Here is a 22810-nt window from a genome sequence, read left to right as displayed (position 1 = left end):
TAAGCTAGGCATACCTGGTCAGCAACAGGAGGAAGAAGATGGCAGAGGTCAAGGGATCAGGGTGTGGGGGTGTTGACTGTAATATGACAGGGGCAGAGGAGTGAAGGGAAGTGGTGATACAGGGCATCGGGCAGTACAGCGGTCTAGGGCAGAGTACAAGGCAATGAGGACAGCAGAGGTGTCAGAATGCAGGACACACAAAGGGTCAAAAATGGGCAGAAGATAGGTGGGTGGGAAGAGTTAAAGCATACCCAGTGGTTGTAAATTTGGGCATGCTGCCAAGTGCCCAGGTTTTGATTATATGACCACAGGGGCACTGCAACAGTCATAATTTTGAGGATCAGGTGTGTCATTACTTCGTAATTTCAAACAGTCATTGAATGAATACACATTCTGTATTCCAAAGACTGTTGGTAAAATGCTTTGTTATCTTGGAGAATTTTAAGATACATCTCTACTATTGTTACTCATTGGGCAAGTATTTATATATGGCCTGCTTTTATTATTTTTATAAATAACTCAAGGCAGCAAACTGTTCTTCCTCCTAGTTTCCCAATAAGAACCTTGTGAAATGGGTTGTGCTGAAAGAAAACAACTATCTTAAAATATTGTCAAATTTTTAACCCCACCTTTATTTTACGTATATTTTATTTTATATGTATATGTGTGTGTATATGTATACATTATGAAGCCTCATGATGCACAAGAAGCTATTTTATTGAACAGAAATAGTTCTTTCAAATAGATTCCTTTTAAGGAGTCAGAGCTAGATAAAGTTGGACTTCATAAACTGAAATATGTTGTATGACAGCATATGCAAATTAAGCATCTGTTCCACTCTAGTTTTCCTTTCCATTCCCTGTGCCTAGTAACCTAACTTAGAGAAGTGGATATCAGCTTAAGAAGTATGTGTTCCTCAAACATTTTTGAATTGTCTTTTTCATCTGGAGATAGTGTAAAACTATCAGAGCCAGAATTGCAAATTATATTAAATTTATTTAGCTCAAATTGGTTCTGAAAAAAAGAAGTTTAGTGTGATAAATTGCAGATCAGCTGACAGTCATTTGGGAGTGTTTTTACTTCTTAAAAAAGCCAACTTGACTGTTAGAGCACCCATCAGCATTCTATTCATTGCTACAAGATGAAATTTTGATGAATTCTAACTTTCTGATATATACAAATACATTTCTTTAAAGAGGAAGTCCTTGATCATCTTAGACCATTGGACACGAGTGAAATTTGAAGTACAAATACTAAAAGGAGAATATACAGAGAATTCCCATTTACAAATGGATGTAACAATTTCTGAAATATTAGTATGCTGCTAGCTATTAATTTTATTGACGTTTCTCCAGAATTCTAATGGAGCCCAAATAATGTTTTAAAAATCAAAAAGAGCATGCATCTATCTGTTTCTATTATTCCATGCTGCTCATTTCAAATTGGCTCCGAGCAACTGATGTTTTGCAGCATGCTAGTTTTTAATATTGTTTAAATTAAACAGTGTCATTTAAAAGCATGGGTACACACCAAAAGATGTCAGTTGCAAGTAGCATGGAATATGAAGAGCTATTAAATAGTCACTACTGTATTTAAAGTGCATCGATAAATATCTAGCCACTTGAATATTTACATTACCCTCAGTTTGCTACCCAAAAGGTATAGTTTATATTTAATTATATCAGATTTACTCTTTAAAATGCATTGGAACAAAGTGAGTTTGTATGAGAGATCCTTTCCCCTTTATGTTTTTATTAAGGAAGAATAACTATTATTAGTAAGATTTTTTAAATAAAATATTCGGCATTACTTATTTAAAACCTAGAAATGGGTTTTTGTGAGGAAACAACGTGGTATAATATGAGCTAAGAGGATTAGAAAAATTGGGTTAATTGTTTGCAGGAGTTGAAGCTATTGGAACAGAAAAGTGTTTATAGTTTCTTCAGAATTTATTTCATCAGAATTGTATGAGACATTTATATTAAAATAGCAGGAACAAAGAACATTATGAACCTTGCTAGAAAATAGTTTTAATAGAATTTGCTGTTAAATGTTCTCAGTTAGACTTCATAGATAATTATTTAAACTATTTCACAGTATATTAATAAGATAAAATACAACATTTAATACTAGAGTATGATACTCCTAAAAAAAACAAACCTTATTTGTTTGTCTCTTACGCACTATTAAGAAAATGAAAACTAATCATTTTTTCTATGAACTCACCCCCTGGAAATAAATATTCTCTCATTGTTTTTAACTGAGTTTAAGGAATTTTCCACTATTGGTGTTAATGGTACTTTAAGTTAAAAAGTGACATTTATAATCACTGTCTTCAGTTAGAATTAGAAATAGATTAAGTAAATACTACAGATTTGCAGATTCCTTATTTTTTAAAATAAAATCTATTAATCAAGTTCAACTTCTAGTAACTACATGATGAAATCTATAAAGATCTTTGGATAATTGTGTGCACACACACACACACATATGCACACATATACAAAACCAATAACAACCAACCAGTATTTGACTTTACCTTCTTCCGGTTATTTACAGTATTTAGATTGGAATCGTCAAGCTAAGCAAAAGCCCTGCAAACAGTTCAGTTCCATTACCACACCACTCCAAATAATGAATATTCTAGTAATTTGGGAGTTTAGATAACTCTGAGCAAATTATTTTCTAATTTTGGAAACAATGATTTATATTCAAAGGTGGATGATCTTCTGTGATATGCAAATACAGACTTGCACTGATAAAAATATTTGTGATCTACAAATATTTTTGATCGGCAGCACTAGGTTCCCCATGGCCTTTCCCACCCTGAGATACCTCGTGCATCAGTAAGGAGTGATCACTTTCAAGTTACGTGATTCACACCTACAAATCCTTGAATTATGAATGTAATTGGCAGGCTCCATTACATTTGTAACTTGAGGATTACCTCTATAAGGAAAATGACTATGTCAGTAGCCTCCATACCTTATTGAATTCCAAGAATGAGCCAGGAAGATTGTGGAACAAAAATGCAAATATAATTGGGAAGCACTGTAATCTTATATTCCCCTGGAGATCTATATTCCTATATATTTGTCAGCAACACTTTTAACCAAAAAAAATGGTTATTTTTTTAATCATAGAAATTATCATGTAGAAAATACAAATGAAAATGAAGGTAATCAGAAAATGTTAAGGAGACAGAGGGAAAATAAAAGTGAGGGAAGACGAAAATGCATTATCTTCCAATTTTTTTTTGTCTTCAATTTTTTTCAGCTCAGTAAAGTACAAAATAGAATTACAGCTTCAACTTTACCAACTTAATAATTACTTGCCTTTTCTATTACAGCAAACTAATCAGCAAAATCCAAAGTCAAGATATTATCTTTTTCTGTCTCAGTCACAAACTGCAGAAAAAGTTTCCAGATAGAAACAAAGCTGGATATATTCTTTCACTAATTAAAATAGTCAATGTTGCCATGTCTGCTAGTTCCATCACTTTTTCCATCCATTCTTCTGTTGTGGGGATTGACGTATCTTTCCATTTCTGTGCTTAACATATACAGTAACAGAGCTCCAAATCTTTTTCCCAGTCCCTCACCCAATAATACCAAAAGAAAAACTTCAGGTTTCAGATTTATATTCATTTTAAGACTCTTCTGAATTATAACATGGATCTGGCCCCAATATTTATTTGCCTTATCAAGGCTTCATATTTATTTTAAAATTATCTACTAATTTTAGGTTTCCCTGACACAGGTTTCAGATTTTTTTTTCTTTTATCCCTGAACTTATTTAGCTATAGCAGCTACTTCTCTCTCCTTATTGGTTTTTATAAGGTTTTCTCTCCTGAACATTGGTTAGCTTTAAATTTCCAGAAGTCAACCATATTTAGCCTGTCAGGTGTGGAAATTAAAGGAATAAATTATAGGTAGTAAATACAGTTTGTCAAATCTTCCTGTCTTTTGAAGGAGGATACTCCCAACTCATGCCTGCCTTTAGAGATCTGAGGATTTTTTTTCTTCAAGTACTGAGTTATAGGAGTGGCTGACCTGCTGGATGAACTTTTTTTTTCTTACAGCACTTGTGTGTATGTATGTATATATTATATTATACGTATATAATATTGCATTTTTGTTTTTTTACATTGTGTTCTATTATAAGGTCCCTATATTTTTCACTTTATTGAATCAATATTTAAATCCATCAATAAGTAGATCAGCCAAGGTTATTGAGGGGTGTGTTTGTGTATATATATATACACACACACAGATATACACACACTACTGTATTCACTTTGGTGTGGATAGATAGATAGATAGATAGATAGATAGATAGATAGATAGATAGATAGCTATATAGATATATATGAATGATTGGTCTCCGTCATAAATTATTTTTTGGTTAATGAATTAGATGGGATAAAGCAAGTGAAGAGTTGACACCAGTGACGGATTGAAAAAATGTCTATTTTGGGGGAAGAGTTTAAGATGAAAATGATCCTTATACTCTCCCCCCCAAAAAATTTTTTTGAAAAAGAAATGAAGTCCTGTGAAGAATGCCAAAATGCGAAAATAGCAATTGGGGGAAAGCTTCCTTAGGATTGGGTATAAATGAATCCTAACTGCGATTTTGAAGGAGATGATAAAGACAGCACTTCAAATGAAAAAGAGAAGATACCATCCCAAGTAAATGCTGACTTTCAAAATGGGAGTATTTTAGGAAATAGAACATTTAAACGTTATAATTTTGGCTTCTTTGGTTGCCCTACTGGATAATGTTATGATCTAGCTTTTTCCTTTTGCATAATTTAGTTTTTCTAAAGTTGATAGCCAAATTACTTTCCTGCAGTAGCTAGCAAAGAGCATTTTGAAGAACTACTGTTTTTAACATTACCACAAAATTACTATCTTGTTCACTGATGGTTGCATCTTAAAGGGAAGACATTAAATTATGATTCTTCTATTTGAAATAGTTCCTGTAGTGATTCGTCTAAAGAGCTCAGATCATAATTTCCAATTTAGAGTTTAGTCTGAAGTCATTACATCATTTTCTCCTGGTGACTTCTTCAATGCTAAGTAAGTATACAATATAAAATCCTTAATGCATGTTTGCAGTATTTATGAAGTATGATCCTATGTGCAGCTACCACTGAGTTTGGTGGAGTTTACTCCTAAGACTAAATTGAAAGTTCAATATATAGTTTTTCATTGATTGTAGTGCCAGATATTTAAACCTACCAGCAGAGACTCTCTTTTGTTTTTAAAGAAAGGTAAAGGTTTCTCCTAACCAGTCATGTCTGCTTGTGGGAGGCTGGTGCTCATTTCTGTTTCTTAGCTGAAAGAGCCAGTGTTGTCCGAAGAGATTTCCATGGTCTATGGCCAGCATGAATATATGTTGAGGTGCATGGACCGCTGTTACCTTCCCATCGAAGTGGTACCTATTTAGTCACATTTGCATGTTTTCGAACTGCTAGGTGATCAGGAGCTGGGGCGAGTAATGGAATTCACCCCTTTGCGCAGCACTTGGGTCTTGAACCCGGGCTGTCAGGTTTCCAGCTGACAAGTTCAGCATCTTTAACTGCTGAGCCATTGTGCTCCCAAGCTGCTGAGCCATCGCACCGTTAAGCTTCTGTTTTTAGATGGATGACTTCTGTTCAAGGAACAGGTGGCAGTCACGGCTAGGAGAGCCTTTGCACAGCTTTGTCTTATGCGTCAGTTGCAGCCTTTTCTGGATCTGGATTCCCTGCGCTTAGTCTTTCAGTCCCTAGTTATCTCATGAATGGACTATTGTAATGCACTCTACATGGGGCTACCCTTGAAGAATTTTCAGAAGCTACATTTGGTGCAGAATGTGGCAGCATGGGTAGTTTTGGGTGCTCCAAGAATGGCCCTTATGACACCACTGCTTTACGAGCTGCACTGATTACCAGTCTGCTTCTGGGTACAATTCAATGTGTTGGTGATCACCTTTAAAGCCCTTCATGGCATAGGTCCAGATTACTTGAGGGACCATCACACCCCATTGGGATTAGCCCAAACAACCCTTGCCAGCAGAGAAGGCATACTGCATGTCCCATGAGTCCGAATGTTCCATCTGCGGGATTGAGAAGAGGATGGCCTTCTCTGCTATTGCTCCTGCCCTCTGGAATATCTTGCCCCCCCCCCCCCACGATATGAGGTTGGTCCCATCCCTCCTATCTTTTCATAAGGGTCTAAAAAAGTGGCTATGCCAATCAGCTTGGGGCTCTAGTGGGAGATCAGCACAATGGAAATGGTTGATTGAGTAATAACAGATTCCACTTCCAACGTACTCCACCCCCCCCACCCTCCCATGTGTCTTTGATTTTAAGGTTTCATTTTAACATTTATTGTTGTAACTAAGATGTAACTGTAAGCCACCCAGAGTTACCCTATGGTAAGATAAGCAGACAATGAATAAAAAAGCAATAAAATAATGAAATAAAATAAAACCTATTATTATTACACTAACACTATGCTTAGATGTTTCTGATACTTTAAGAATGAGAAAACTTTCTGACTCTGCCACAATAACTGAAATACATCTCATGATCTTCAAAGCAGGGAGGAGTTGCATCCAGGTTTGCAGCCCTTAGAGCTCTTCCAAAATCAAACTGCAATTTTTACATGATTATGAATTTCATTTAATCAGTGCAACTTTTAATTAACTTTAAAGATACATTAAATTATCAAGTTAAAATTTGCACTGGGATACTACTTTTGGAATGGAGCCTCCATCATGCCATTTGTGGGCTAACTGTAGGCATTAACCTGAACAAAGTTGCAAAGGTCTACCAACACCACTTCCTATTAAGAGATTATTAATTAGGAGATGTAGAGGGACACAAGAAGATTCACGAAACCATCTCCTTTTTCGATTTGTGCTGGTAAAGAAGTCTGAATAAAAGTTGTAAAATGTGGTCAGATGAACATGATTCCTGTTCTCAGTTTTAGATGGATAATAACTGCATTTAGTATATGCATTGCATACAAATTTATCTCAAAATAGTTTGATTTTGAAACAATCATTTCAGATGTTTCAAGGTCAGGACATGATTCGAAAACTTTTCAAGGTTGGAAACATTTTACAGCTGTATGCTATAATTTTATGGAGTTGCCAGAGAATTCTGAGATTCAGTTAATGTTGGACATTACTTCCAAGTGGGTTATTGGTTTATTTTTAAATTTTCTAGCCTGCTGATATAGCAGTGGAGATGGATTGTGTCTCTGGTACTACTGGCTGCAAAATGGCATGCTTGGCAAAATGGCAGGTATTCAAGCAGCAGATGATTCAGTAAAAAACCATTCAGGATCTAGTCTTTGCTGCTTTTGGAAAAGATTTGGAAAACTGCTGTGATTCACTGCAACTAGATTCTTATTGTTGTTGGGTTCTAATAAGTATATCTTGCTGCAGTAAGTACTTGTTTTAAAAGAAGTTAGTTTTTTATTGCAATGCATTAAAAGTAAAAGTATAGCAGAGTTTTAAAAACTGAAAATGGTGTTGATATGCTGATTTTCCCCATTTATCAATTCATTACCTTATAAAGAAGTGACATTTTAACCTAAGTAGTATGTGAACGACTTGAAAGATATATTTAATATTGAGCATATTGAGAAATAATATTGCAATGTATCATAACAAGTTTGCCAAAGTAGAACATATTGCCTCATCCTTTATTATTATTTATCTTTGATTAGTGGGAAATGCTGCCTTTTCCAGGCCAGATAAGAAATTATTTTCAAAAGCTATTCTTCAGTGTCTGGAATAATGCCACTTCTAATTTTTCAACATTATTCTTTTAACCACTCCTCGTGCATGATAGAGTCATAATTCTTGATAAACAAGTTCCAAATATTTGGTACATAATTTAATACTATGTCGACATCTTTAACATTTAAAAGTGATTGCACAAGTTTAAAGATAAAAAAAGATAAAGGTTTCCCCTGTCTAATTGTGTCCGGCTCTAGGGGTGATGCTCCTTTTCCTAGCTAAGGGAGTTAGCATTGTCTGCAGTTGCTACCATGGTCATGTGGCCAGCATAACTGTACACTGAGGCACAGGGAATGCTGTTTTCTTCCCACTGAAGTTGTACCTATTTAATTAGTTGCTTTTCCACACTTTCGAACTGTTAGCTTGGCAGAAGCTGAAACAAGGACAGGAGCTCATCCCATCACATGGTGCTTGGGTCTTGAATTGCTAACCTTCTGGTTGATAAGCCAACCTCTAACTTCTAGGTTACTATGCCCCTCCCATATGTCTGCTTACATGCATTTAAATACAATTCCAAAAAATTGACAAATCATCAAAGAACCATATTGTATGGGTCAATATCACATTTTTACACCTCCAACAGGACATTGATGTCCTTCCTTTTGAATTCATTATTTAGGGAGTCCAAAAAACTCATATTAAAATTTTTGATGAATCAACTTTAATCGCAAATCTGTTCATACCATTTTAATATTTTTAAGAGTTGGAGCCATTGATAGAGCATTATTGGAGATTCCAATTCTTTAGATATTTAAATTACTCCAAAATATTCACTTTAAAAAAAACTCCTGCCCTTTTTATTTTTTTATTATTTTATTTTATTTACATTTATATCCCGCCCTTCTCCGAAGACTCAGGGCGGCTTATAGTGTGTAAGGCAATAGTCTCATTCTATTTGTATATTTACAAAGTCAACTTATTGCCCCCCCAACAATCTGGGTCCTCATTTTATCTACCTTATAAAGGATGGAAGGCTGAGTCAACTTTGGACCTGGTGGGATTCGAGCCTGCAGTAATTGCAGGCTGCTGTGTTTTAATAACAGGCTATCTTACAGCCTGAGCCACCCACGGCCCTATTTTGATGGAAATACGTTATGGAGTTTATTTTGTCATAGATAAATTTCAATATGAAAGCTTTCTAAGCCTTTGAAGTGCTCAAAGTGTCTGACTCATATTGAGCCACTCAAAATGCTTGTTGAAAATGCTACACTAAAAGCTCAAATTTAACTTGAAATCAAGAAAAATCCTTAATCATTACATAATCATTATATAATAATTGGTTTAAAGGCATAATCCCAGCTTCTACCTCTTCTAGTCAATAAAAGATTTACCCCATAATAAAACTAGATTTTTTTAAAGAATTAAATATTCATGAGTATTATTATCAAAACTGTTCTGTGCTACAATATGATCTAAAGATTTCTGACAGCTGGCACTCCTGGAAATAAAATGCCTTTTACTGGTATATGTTGTTCCAAGCACTTGCTCTGACCCCAAGGCAAATAGATAAAAGCTTTAAAACATAGCCCATAGAATATGTTTTAGATTCACCTTGTTATATCTGACCATGCTCTTATTACCTTAACTCTTTGATTTAAAATGTTTGTGCCCATTATAGAAGGTATTTTAAAACTGCCTTGTTCCTTAAGGAGGGGAACGCTCTACTAACAATAGCAGCTAGGCAGATTTGTAAGGAAGAAAGTGTTCTCATAGACATTCAAGTCTCAAAGTGCTTAAACTCAAGCTGTTTAGAAAGTTTAATATCAAAATAATTAAGTTTGGCCACTAGCAAATCAATAGTCAGTAGAGCTCTTTCAGCGCTTGTCTAATTTGGCACTGCACAATCATTTATTCTCATCCTGTCTACAGTTCTATATTTTGAAAGTGCCTTGTTTAGTCTCCTAAGTTCTTAAGAAGCAAGTCAATATTTATTTTTGAAAATGTCTTTAAAATACGTCTCCAAACATGTTATATGTTGCCTATAATTCTTGGACAGTACCCTGTTTGCATATTTTTACATATTTTCCAACTGTTGGCAAAATGGGACATAGCCAAATGTAGGCCAAAGCATCTGAGAAAGTTTAATATAGCAGGGAAAAAGCATTGCTAATTGTGAAAGCCATTAAGCTGAAAGTGATGTCTGCTTTACTAGTAGAAGTCTGTGTTAATATTTAGCAACACAATTTAATGCAGTCTTAGAAAAAGTACAGGAAGAAATCTTAGCCAGATTGACAGGAAGCTGTTATGGATGATCCTAGTGGGTGTCCTTCATATTGATTTAATTCTACTGCCTCAAAAATCCCATGGAAGAGAAAGCTGACATTGTAAGTGAAATTGCATGCTGCTAGAATATTTAAGAGCAGCTGTAGATGGAGCATTGTAACTCAGAAGACAATCTAGGAGATTATTTTTTTTACTAAGTAACCTTTATGCCTACTTCTAGTTATGTGCCACAAGATATGTTAAATACTTCATGGAAAACTGTTAGGCTGGGGAAAAATTCATTGTTTGCAAAGCTGTAAAAGTGACTATTATAGTTTTGTAAAACTTTTCAGATAAAATTCATAATTATCACAGAATTAGCTTTCCCATTAAAAAAATGCTATCGAGAGCTGTAAAAGAGATAGGTAAAAGTATAAATGGAGATACTATAGAAAGGTAGCCAAAAGCAGCGGTCCCCAACCTTTGCAGTTTGGCGGCCTGGCTGGGGGGTGGGGAGAAAGAAACCTGGCTGTTTGAGGTGGACTAGTGCACATGTGTGTGCACGCACAGCTCCACTCACACAAGAGAGAAGAGAAGCCTTTGGGGCTGGTGATTTCTCACTCCTTCAGGCTTCTCCGCGCCAAAAGCTGAGGCTTGAAGCAGTGTGAGATTGCTCCCCCAAAGCCTTTTATCCATTTGCAAAACCTTTTGGTGTGGAGAAAAGAAGCCTTTGGGGGCATGGTCTCATGTGCCTTCAGACTCACTAAGGCTGCCCAAGGCTCCAAAGCAGATCCGGTGTCCTGCGCAGGCAGCCTCGGTGAGTCAGCAAAGCTGAGCAAGGTGCACTTGTCCCACTCAGCCTCTGCTCTCACCGTTCCACTTTTGGAGCATCAGGAGCAGGTGGCCAAGCAGCCCGGCTATGGGGGAGAAGGGACCAGGCCACATGAGCAGTTCCACTCAAGCAAGAGAGAAGCCTTTGGGGCACTATTCATGCAATTGGAGCTACGTGTAGAGCTGCATGTAAGCGCTGGCTTTCCTCTCATGCAGTCCAATTCTGAATAGACCACAGCCTGGGGACTAGGGACCCCTGGTCAAAAGAAATAGCAGAAGACGCTGTCTATTTTTCGTATGTATGGTTCTGTTTTTTAGAATTATTGTTCCTAACCTTACATCTGTGGTCTTACGTCTTTGTGTCAGCATGCCTAACTCCTACCTGGCATTTCTGCTATCCACCATCCCAGTAACTGTTACAGGTCATCAGGAGTAGATAAAGGGGATGAAGCAAAGCTGCACTGTCTAACATTTCCGCACCTGGTCTAGAATGCAAGCTTTACTTTGTAAACGAGCAGAGTTACGTGTTTGCTTTCACTAGTTGCACTAAACTAGGCAGGGTCTATTCTTGAATCCTGTTTCTATTTACTTCTCTGGCCATTATTATTCTACAAGAAAGGGCCTCTGATTTTTTGAGATTTTGTATTATGTATTTTATTTGCAATGAATTGCATTGCTTGAATTTCTGAGGGTTGTTAGCTTGAAAAGTAGGATATAAATAATTGCAACAAATAATTATATTTTTTGTTTTTTTGTGGGTTTTTCTTTTGCTTTAATCATTTTTACTTTGTTTTTGTGTGTGTGTGTCTATACTTATGTTTAATTAATTACTCTATTGACTGCTCCCCCTGAACAGAAAACAGAAAAAAACCCTAACATTTGTGTTTGCTTGTTTCTTGCACTGAAACTGCTCACAGAAATGCACAGAGGAAATAACCAGTTCTGTTATATTTTCTAGGAAATAAAACTTGATGAGGTTACCAAATCAGCACTTGGGAGAGAAATTGACTTTGGGATTATCTGTAAAAAGGTATGATGCTTTCAACTTTTCTTAAAAGTTTTTTTTTATTTGCATTTATATCCCGCCCTTCTCCGAAGACTCAGGGCGGCTTACACTATGTTAAGCAATAGTCTTCATCCATTTGTATATTATATACAAAGTCAACTTATTGCCCCCAACAATCTGGGTCCTCATTTTACCTACCTTATAAAGGATGGAAGGCTGAGTCAACCTTGGGCCTGGTGGGACTTGAACTTGCAGTAATTGCAAGCAGCTGTGTTAATAACAGACTGTCTTAGTCTGTTGAGCCACCAGAGGCCCTGGTGGCTCAACACATATAAAAGTTGTATTTTTGTTTGGAAAATCTCTTTCTACCATCAACATATTAAGACAAGCAGAAATGTTTACATCTCTCTTAACATAAGTAATAGATGAAGTTTCCCAGTGCAGTGCATCATATGGAACATCTCTAGGGGTATATAGCAATGTCAAAATGATAGGCATTGTCAGGTGATCAAGATCTTGGCACCTTTTTATTTTGTGTGTGTGTGCGTGCAACCATGCAATGCACTTAAAAAAAAAAAGCAAGGTTTTGATCATCTAAGTTGCTTTTGTTGGCATTGACCATCCCTGCATAAGTCATTGGCAACATGTCATATCGTGTGTGCAGATGTCAGTACAGAGTCGTCTTAGCACTGTTGTTCTTGAATGTTCTGGATTTCTAGTTCCAAATGAAAGTTTTGGCATGATAGAATCTGTAACAGGGTTTCTAATAATAATTAAAAGTCTCTTACATTTTTTCAGCACTCTGCAAAATATAAAAAAGTGATAATTGGGTGTTTCAAAGAGTAGTTCTTTATATAACAGTTGACAAAGTGGTTGTCAATGCTTCCAGCTTTTGATGATCATGGGGAAAACTAGGTATAGAACTAGGTATAATTCCTAGTTCCAGCAAAGCAACAGTATATATTCCATTGAACAATATGGGAGCTTGGATATATTGAATAGTTTTCATTTATAATAGCAAATAGTATTCATAATAACAAGGGACGCGGTGGCTCAGGGGCTAGGGCGTTGAGCTTGTTGATCGAAAGGTCGGCAGCTCGGCGGTTCGAATCCCTAGTGCTGCCGTGTAACGGGGTGAGCTCCTGTTACTTGTCCCAGCTTCTGCCAACCTAGCAGTTTCGAAAGCACGTAAAAATGCAAGTAGAAAAAATAGGGACCACCTTTGGTGGGAAGATAACAGCGTTCCGTGCACCTTTGGCGTTGAGTCATGCCGGCCACATGACTACGGAGACGTCTTCGGACAGCGCTGGCTCTTCGACTTTGAAACTGAGATGAGCACCGCCCCCTAGAGTCGGCAACGACTAGTACGTACGTGCGAGGGAACTTTTACCTTTACCTTTACTTTTATTCATAATAACAAACGAGTTTTGTTAATATAAAATTGAAGAAGTTGCATGATTGTTTTTGAACACATTTGTAAGGTCATGATTGGATCAATAACTCCAGATTTGGTCAATACATTTATACTCTGGTTTTTCTTCATATGTAACTATTTCACCTTTTAATTATCTGAGCATAAACAATTAAAAGGGAAGTATAATTTTTTTTAACTCTTGAGAGTGGTTTGGGAATACATTTAATATAAAAAGAGAAAAATAGTTGTGCAGCTTAGCAGGAAGGTACATTTTTTATATTGAACAGCTACCAAGACTGTCTTTGGTCACTTTTCCACCATCAAGATTACAGTTGGGTTGCTGTAAAATTAAGAATTTTCCTAACAGATCTAAAGGTAACCTTGTATTTAGAGATCGATTGATTGTTGCAGTTATTAGGACTCAGTCTCAGTCATATTGAAGATCTTGCTTTAATACCTGTATGTAGGTAAATAGGTATTTATATTAAATTATGAGATTCAATTATACCAGGACATTTTTTTTAAAAAACAGAGCAATGTATCACAGTACATTCAATCTTAATGCACTTTTTCAATGAGCATTAAAGCTGTTTGTGAAGTGATTTCAGAAATGTAGGAATGCAGTCTCACAAACCAGTATTGTTTTGATGGATTAAGACTCTTAACTTTGAAAATGTAATTTTGTTATTTTTCAAATAACAACATTTTGAAAAATGTTGGCATTTCTTAATGCATTAATAACCAAACACATGATTACTTAAATAAACTCTTTACATTCTTTTCTTTAAAAGAAATGTATGGGTAGTTCCAAAGCCACTAAATGAATAAATAAATAAATAAATAAATAAATAAATAAATAGTCAAGTCTTTCTGGCTTAGCAGCTCTTACTGAATTAATGTAATCTTTGATATTGTATCACTTTATATTGTATGAACATGGAATTCTATCACAGGTGTGGGTTTTGCTCTTTACTCGTATTTTTGTATCTAAAATGCTTGCAGTATGAAGGTGGAGCTTTCACTCGGGGACTTGGTTTTGTTTTGGTTTTGTTTTTTGCTTGTGTTTTTAATTCTGCACACCTTTAGGGCAATATCATTGCTTAGTTATTTTAGTGTTTTTCAAACTTGTCAACTTTAAGATGCGTGGACTTCATCTCCCAGCCAGCTCCCAATGCTACTCGGAGTTCCTTGGATGCCAAAGTAATAATATCTAAATATTCTTATTTCCACAAATTCAACAAGATTAGTATTTTAGAGATAAATTTTACAGATTTAAAAGAGCTCTTTGATCTTGGCTTAAATGGAAACGACTGTGGATGTATAAAACCACAGTTTCCTGATAAATTTCCATGGCAAACAGATGTGAACTTTAAACAGAAATAGCTGTGATTACTTTGGGAACATTGGTGATGAGAGAATGTTACATGGAAGTGTAAAATTTGCCTGCTATGACTAATTCTGTTCCAGTAAGGTACGTGAATAAATCTTCTGATCCTCAGAAAATGTGTATATTTGAACTGTGCTCTTAAATATTTTCAGAGCAGTAGAATTTTTTTTGCCTAATTAATATCTCCTCTCATGCCAAAGAATATATCTTTTAGCAAAACTAGTTCAAGAAAAAGTTAGTTATAAATATTCCTGTCTTGGATTACTATTTAAATGGAAGAATGCTTAACTTGAATATTTTGTTTATTTATAGTCTTAGGTTTCACTATGATCATAAGCTCAGATTCCCTGAGTGTGTCAGTTCTGTTGATGATCATCTCATCTGCATATAAACCTTTTGATGAATCTGCATGAATATTTCCCTTGCGATAACCTGCAGGATGCCCATGTCAACTTGCCCAAGTAGGAGAAATTTCCCCATTTTATATATCCTGCTCAGGCACTACGGACAGCCGCTGATAGCCTTGAAGAAATTCTGCAGTGACAGTTACAAGAATATGTTTTAAGCCAAGAAAATGAAGGCATTAGAAAGAAAATAAAATTGATTGCACCTTAATTCCCTGGGATATAAGAGGGAGAGGGAAAGGAAAACATAATTAGCCTTTCAAGATTCTGTTACTGTAGCCTATAAGAATAATCTGAGACCCAAGAGCTTATTAGACAATGCTTGGTTTGTGAGCAATTATTATTCATTGATGCATGCATAGGGTTAGAAATATTTCTTTAATACCAGACATGGACAAAATTCATGCAGCACCAAATCTTTGTGACCCCAGTAAGAATAGCTAATACAAAGAAATTATTTCAAGGAGCTTTTGTCTATTGTGGTAATGTTCTTGAGTAGATGTCAGGATTCTTTTCAGTTGAATTTCAGGGAGGGACATAGAACCAAAATCCTTCACATTTGCAGTTGACATCTGGACAGAGCCAGGATAAAGATGGCGGCTCAGTGGCTTAATGATGCTGGAGATGTTGTTTGCTCCAGTGGTTTGAGTCCTAGCACTGCATGGCGGTGTGAGCTCCTGTTATTCTCCATTGTGGCAGGGAAGATCATCCAGGAATGGGTAGAACTCTGCTTCTCTGCTTGAGACCGAGTTTATTTTTTCTTTTATTGGCCACATCTCTCTTGCCTGGGTGTTCCCCAGTTCGACTCGGTCTTCCAATGAGTGGAGACTGAGAAATAGGAGGCTCACCCATTCCTGAATTACCATAAGACATCTGAAAGTTTTTTTGAATTCTTTACCAAGTGAGGCTTGGTGATCACTGGAGCAATCCGGGAGGTTACTAGTGCACTGGTAACCCTCCCTTCTGGCTTAAAAATCAGCCAAGGTCCCTGCCGATCCCGTGCTTAATGGAGGGGGCATTGCCTCTTAACAGGCAGCCCCTGGCAAAACTCTGCGACTGCAGAAGGGAACTCAGTCCCTGCCTGGTTCCGTCCAGGCATACTGATTGCGGCTAGCACGGTTTGCGCCTGAAGAGCCACGGCAGGAGTGCTCATGACGAGACGAACTGGTGCTTCATGTGGATGGTTAGAATCCAGCTGGTGCTGGATCTTCCTGGTTGCGAAGCCCATTTGCGAGGTGGTTTCAGTGGAGGGAAAGGGCCTCGGATGATACTTCAGGAAAGCCGCTTATCTTATGGTGCAGAGCTAGCTCACCCCTTGTAGTACACTTTGGAAAGCGTGCGAGTATGAGTCAAATATGGCTAGCAGTCTTAGGCAGCCAAACTACTACTCTGCATTAGCACTATCATCACCTGGCTGATATAACACCACCATACTCTAAATAGATAACATCAGTGGGTTTTGATATCACAGATAATGTTTTTGTTCTGAATTGATTCTGGAGATTAAGAGTGGGAGGCATGGTGTTCTAACAATTCTCCTTCCTCCATAACTAGTTGTATTCAGTGTAGATTGTGGTGTAGGCTGCCAGTGCTTTTGTCACTCATGTTTAACATGAAGACACTGGAAGAGGTCATCGGCCAAGGTGAGGTCAGGAATCATCTGTATACTAATAATATATCTGTATATCTCACATTTGGGTCAGCCAACAATTCCATTGAGGTGTAGTCCAAATACATAAGAGTTGTTCAGATCTGGATGGAGAGGATCAGGCTGTCTGCTCCTGATAGTTCTGGTACTAAGAACTTTGTGTTTAGTTCTGAATGCAAATGCGCTTTTCTGGATAAAACTGATGCTCAGTTTGTGGCTCTTCTAGACTTAGAATTCATGCTCAATGAAGGAATGATCGAAATTTAATTTCCAGATCAAGATTTTGTGGAATTTTCTTCTATCTCTGGTTGAGATCCTAAATAATAACTGGGTTCTCCAATGATGCAACATTGGTTTCATATATCAAATATGGAGCATATAAGCATATAAGATCAATTACTGTAATTCGCTTTGGAAAAACTACATCCTTTCAGAGAATTGCAATTTAAACTCCGTAAATTCTAAGATATGGAAAAGATAAAGCATATAAAATCAAGGTCTATTGAATTCAGTTCAATTTTTTTAGTCAATAAAAAGTCAAGCAGTAGATTCTTAGGTGTTTAAATTTACATGTGTTAAGAGACTGTGTAGCTTGAATGCTTTGGGGGAAATTATTTAAGGTGTTTTAACAAAGGCAAAATGCACATTATTTCCCTCTTTTGAAGCTGGACATTCCACCACAAAAATCTCTAGGAGGATCTAGGACTTTAGGGAGCAAATATCAGCTTTTTGTTGAAGTGGTATTCTACCACTTTGAATAGCATATAGGCAGTTCTTAAGGTGACAGCTCTAATTTGGGATTGAAAGGTTCATGAACATAATGCTGAACTTTGCAATACATCCTTGTTTCAAGGAACATTCTTCCAGAATTAAATACCTCTTTGTCTACTTTTCTGTTTTGTTACTATGTTCTCATTCAACATAATTTTTCATTTTCCTAATATAGCCCAATTCTACAGCAAGAGACAGAGCAATTGCTAGATTGACATCTCATCCATTACTGAAGACCAAAATTGCTAATATTAAAGGTAAGCAGAATTCACTCCAACTCATCTGTGTACAAGATTGTTTTCTAAATTTGCAGTCTCTTACTTGAATATATCTTAAACCATACAGCAATATGTTGTTTTTTGTATAGAAATAAAGCTGTTATAATTCATGCATAATGTTGCATGTATACCTTCTAGCAAAAGTTTGATAAGCTACAAAACTTTTAATTAATATTCTTACTCTTCCTTGTGAAACAAAAAGCTAATGAAAAGAAGCAAGGATTCTAAAATCCCTAGTAATACTGTGAAAGTAACACAATTAGTACAAAAGACATATAGTTAATTAAATAAAGATTTTGGAGAACTGTAAGCTACTTAAACTTGTAGATAGCAGGGTTGTTTTATGAGTTCTTTACCATTGCTGTGCTTATATACAAGTTGTTGCATATATTTTTAAAATCAAACCTGGGTTTCTTTTTCCTAGCTGCGGTGAAAGATTTTAAAAATGCAAGACAGAAGCCAGCTAGAGCTATTTCTTCAACGGAACAACAACTGGAAGAGCAGCTTAATAAGCACCCTGAGGAGACCCAACATTCTATTAGTAGCGAAACAGTTAAACAAGCTGAATCTCAAGATAAAACAAAGGCAATTGAAAAAGCACAAACCGATAGAGGGGAAAAACATATTTTTGAGAGTGGAATAGAGAAAATGGCAGATAATATGAAAAAATGTTCCTCATACACTTCTGCTGTGCCCGACACAGAAAATGAAAAATTAATTCATCAAATTGGAAACTCCAAATATTCACAAGAAAAAATATATTTGAATGACACTGTAAACAAGACAATAGGTGACTCTGATGAAGATGTGGATAAAAGTGAGGACAGTAGAAAGGAGGAATGTTTCGATGACAGTACAGAAGAGAGGTTCAATAATCAGTCTTCCGGCACTGATGAAAGTAACAATAATGATGATTTCTTCATTGGCAAAGTAAAGAGAATGAAAAAAAAGAGAGCGGCTAATGCTTCACAACCTACGGAACAAAAAATTAAAACTATGCCGCTAAAAAAAACAAAGAATCCACAACGTGACAGGGTATTAGACCCAAATTCAAAAGATAGCATCCAGAGTTCCATAACAATGAATCCAGGAACTCTGTATTATCACGTAATGTCCGACACTCAACCTAAAATTCTGAAAAGGTAGGAACATTTATTTATTTTTTTGCACTGAAAATCTGGTCAGTTATTTATTGAAACTGTGTTTAAAAATGTTCAAACAATAGCGTAAAAACAACTTTTTCTAATAATGAAATAGAGAATAGTATCCTCCTCAATCTTGAGAATCAAACACAGGACCTAGAGGTTTTTCCCATCTCTTCAATGTAGCATGTAGCAAAAAGGAATTATGCCCTTGGGACAAAAGTAAAATTCCTTTATTTTCAGTGGGACTGGGTTTGTGTACCAAGTCTCCAGAGAGGAAACAGAAGGAGCATTATAGTGGGGAAGACAGATTCTAGTTAGGCCCAATAAACATAGCATTAAGGAGCTACTATCAAAGTAACATGTCATTAAATGCATGCCTGTAATTTATGTGCTGCATATTTCAAGGTGAAATAGCTCTGCCTGGAGTTGTATTTTGTGTTCTATGTTTTTTCCCCATAATAAAGTAAAACTGCATCTACTTTCTAGGCCAGGCTATGTTTCCCCTACTGTCTGCCTTACATGATCCTTTCCAAGTTATTGAGTCAGTTTTCATATTGAAGGTTATTCAGAGAAACTGGATCTTATTAGCACCCATTAACAGATTAAGAAGAATCGAGATTAATTGTAGGAAATATTATAGAAATTAAGTCATATTTGACTTAGCTTGGCCATGTAAGCACACTTATGTAAATAATTTTTGCATTTATGTTTATTAGATTCAATTTTTTTATTCACTAGCAATGTGGTGTTCTTTGCTTGAAACTATTGTCTTTTTTCACTGTTAATTTTTATATTTTTTTATTCTAGGAATATTAGAGGCCATTATATGAGAGACAGGACAAGTAAGTGAGAATATTAAAATAATATTCTTGGCTTTGTTTGGACTCACGGAAAATGAAATCTAGCTTTGCATTAACTATATAGTTAATGTTTTTATTCATCATAGGTTTTGAATTTTTTAGTATTGGTATGTTTAATAGTCTAAAAACTGGGATGTGCTTAATAATATTAAAGCTGTTTCTGCTTAATAAATATGAATGTATGTGGTTTACCAGCAGTTTATAATACAGTATAATCTGTAATATGTGAAAAGCTACTTATACTTTCAGTCAATCAATCCATTTTTATTTGGTCATACCCAGTAAATGAAACAAGAATATCACAATTAATTAGGGTAAAAACAGAAAAAAGTTCTGAAATGTCTTCTAAGAAGACTCTGAAAAAGAAATATGGCATACTGTACAAACTATATAACAGTACTTAACCATTATCACGGAAATAAAATCTGATTTGTCTGACAATAGCAACTTAAGATAAAAGAAATCTGAACAGCCAGGGTATTAAGTAAAAGATGGAAATGATAATACTTGATGAGTGTCTGTGTAGGGAGGGCAGTATAAAATAATGTGTTTCTTTGTCTCGATTATTTCTCCACCACATTTACAGTCTCTATTCAAAGGGAATCTTTCAGAATCTCCCTTCAGTAAAGCCTGTTGGAGACGACATTAAATTTCCCCAAGGATAGAACCCTTCGAAATTTTGGAATTGTTATGCAACTAAGGTTGAGTGCATAACTGATTGAATAAATGATTGAGTTACTTACACTTTATTCTTTGTTAATTTTTGGACAGTTTTTGAAAAAAATAACCCGCAGAAACGGATGTCTCAAAGTTCGGCAGTGAAACATACTATTGGGAGGGACCCTCCACAGCAACCACTTCATCCATCATGGGAAGCAAGAAGACAAATGCGAGAGCAAATATCTCAAATTACAGCATTCCAAGGGAAAAAAATTAAATTTGAAGATTAGAATTTTCTTTTTCAAGATGGCATCGCTTTTTCTTTTTTTTTCTTTTTTTTCTTTTTTGCAGTTATATATTGACAATCCTGCAGCATATGTGTGAAGCAATATAAGCTAAAAATAATTACTTTGAGGAAAAATAATTTTTCACTGTATAACATTCCTGTTTTGACATTGGCACTTTTGTCAAAAAAAATTTGGCAAACATATTTTTTGTTTACTTTTTGTTTTTTTGTGGATTGATTCTGGTCTGTCACCATATGTAGAGTTCCTTCATGGAGAATAGTTTGAATCTTCTAAGTTCTATTGCTGATGATCTACAAGATATTAACCAAGAGAGGAAGAAGGAAGCTCCAAATAACTAAATTAAAACTAAGAAGTAAATGGATTTTTATTTATTCAACCTTCATTATAGCATTTAAAAGCTAATTCAGATGCAAGTTTGATTTTATGGTTTGTTTGTTTTTGCCATTTAGCCCCTACTCAACTGCTTCTTTCTGTGATTATGGATATAAAACAGAAACATGTATGTAGTCTGCAGAATCTGATGAATCTTATGAAAGTAGACTGATGCCTTTGAAAGGTTATACCATAATAAATCTATAATTTAAAATACCACATTGCTTTATTTATGGCATGAAATATAGCCGTTCTGTTAGTTACTATTTCGTGAACAAGCTGAGTGAATGGATGGGATGCCCTGATTAAGCACCATAAACTTTAAAACTTGAGGGTGCTTGACAGAATATTTGTGGAATATTCAGAAAAGGATTCTTCTAAACAGATAATTGATATAAAACCATGATAATGGAAGAATTCCAAATGAAAATTGAAATGGAACATGACAATGGCGAAGTACTTTTATTTGGCCTTTCAATAGTATTTGCATTTAAAAATATTACCTCTACTTATCTAGAGTTGATTAAGGAACTGTAGGCTGCAGTTGTTGCTTACATTTTTTGAACTACCCATATTTCCCTGAAAATAAGACTGAGTCATATTTTCTTTTGGACCTCAAAATAAGCACTAGGGCTTATTTTTTGGGATGGTGTCTTATTTTTTTCCATATACGAAAGGCCCACTTCTACTTGCTTGCGGAGGAGTAGGAGGTTGTGTGGCACAGCAGTGCCACGGTTGCAAGGCAGAGAATGGAGCTGTCCCACGCACACCACATCAGCTTATCTCGGGGCCTCCGCAGCCAGGCCACCCCCACCCCGACACCTGCCTTGTCTCGCAGCAGTGGCTCCTTCAGCCCCATTCAGCAGGACCCTGCGTGGCTCTCAAGGGTCCGGATCGACACCAGTAGGAAAAACGCCACATGCTTGAATGCAAACTGGGTTTATTCAGTTGGACTCTGGCACACACTGAGTTCATTCAGCAGCAAAACAGCAGTTCGTAAAGTCTGTTTGAAGCAAGTCTGTTAGATGCAAAGTCAGCTCTGGTAATGTCTGCTTCCCAGCACCCTTAAATAGACGAGCCATGCCTCTTCTCTGTGCTGGCCTTGCTTTGGTGGTTGTCATGCGCTGAAGCTCCGGCCCAGCTGATTGTCGGGCTGGAACAATTGCTCCACGTGTTCCTTGTTTGGTCACGTCTCCATACCTCGCAGCTGAGCTCCACTGCAGCCTTTGCTGCCACTGCGGCCACATGGGTTTGCTCACTATTAGGTCCCCATTATTGTCGCTGTCATAGGGGTTTTGGTAGTCGTCCACCGCAATGTCATCTCCCACCTGGGTTGGGGATGGTACCGCCATTACCTGGGTTACCACTTTGGACTTTTTGTGGGTCTTCAGGAGGATCTTCTTCACCTGGCTCTACCGGGGAGGACCTGCTTTGGCCTGGGGGAAGCCAGACATTCGGCCACACAATGTCCTGGTTGGCCACACCGGAAACATTCCATTGGAGGCTGTGCGATCCCTTCCCGGGTATCAAGCCACCAGCCTTGGAGCCATTCTACTGGCAATGGGCGGTCGCTCTCCGATCCTGTGTGGACCCACACCAGCCTCCCCCGTGGGCTAGCACTGAACTCTCCCCTGAAACACCACTCCCGCAATTCAGCATCCAGTTCCTTGCTTGTGTCTGCAAGGCCATCTCCATTTAGAGCTGTAGCTATTTTACTACCATTATGAAGAGTT

General features: G+C 36.6%; 1 protein-coding gene across 2 annotated transcripts in view; it reads left to right on the top strand.

Moving 5' to 3' along the window:
- SRFBP1 (serum response factor binding protein 1) overlaps positions 1-21293 on the top strand; it is a 63673-nt gene extending 42380 nt beyond the window's left edge. For both annotated transcript variants that reach the window (XM_058166314.1, XM_058166315.1), the window contains 5 exons: positions 11783-11854; positions 17630-17711; positions 18157-18874; positions 19685-19719; positions 20509-21293. In XM_058166314.1, coding sequence (XP_058022297.1) covers positions 11783-11854; positions 17630-17711; positions 18157-18874; positions 19685-19719; positions 20509-20687 — 1086 coding nt within the window. In that variant the 3' untranslated portion in view covers positions 20688-21293. The remainder of the gene's footprint in view (positions 1-11782; positions 11855-17629; positions 17712-18156; positions 18875-19684; positions 19720-20508) is intronic.
- Positions 21294-22810: the final 1517 nt, after the last annotated feature.

This window comes from Ahaetulla prasina, chromosome 2, assembly GCF_028640845.1.
Source record: "Ahaetulla prasina isolate Xishuangbanna chromosome 2, ASM2864084v1, whole genome shotgun sequence".
Taxonomy (NCBI): Eukaryota; Metazoa; Chordata; class Lepidosauria; order Squamata; family Colubridae; genus Ahaetulla; species Ahaetulla prasina.
This window is presented reverse-complemented; position numbering and strand designations above follow the sequence as displayed.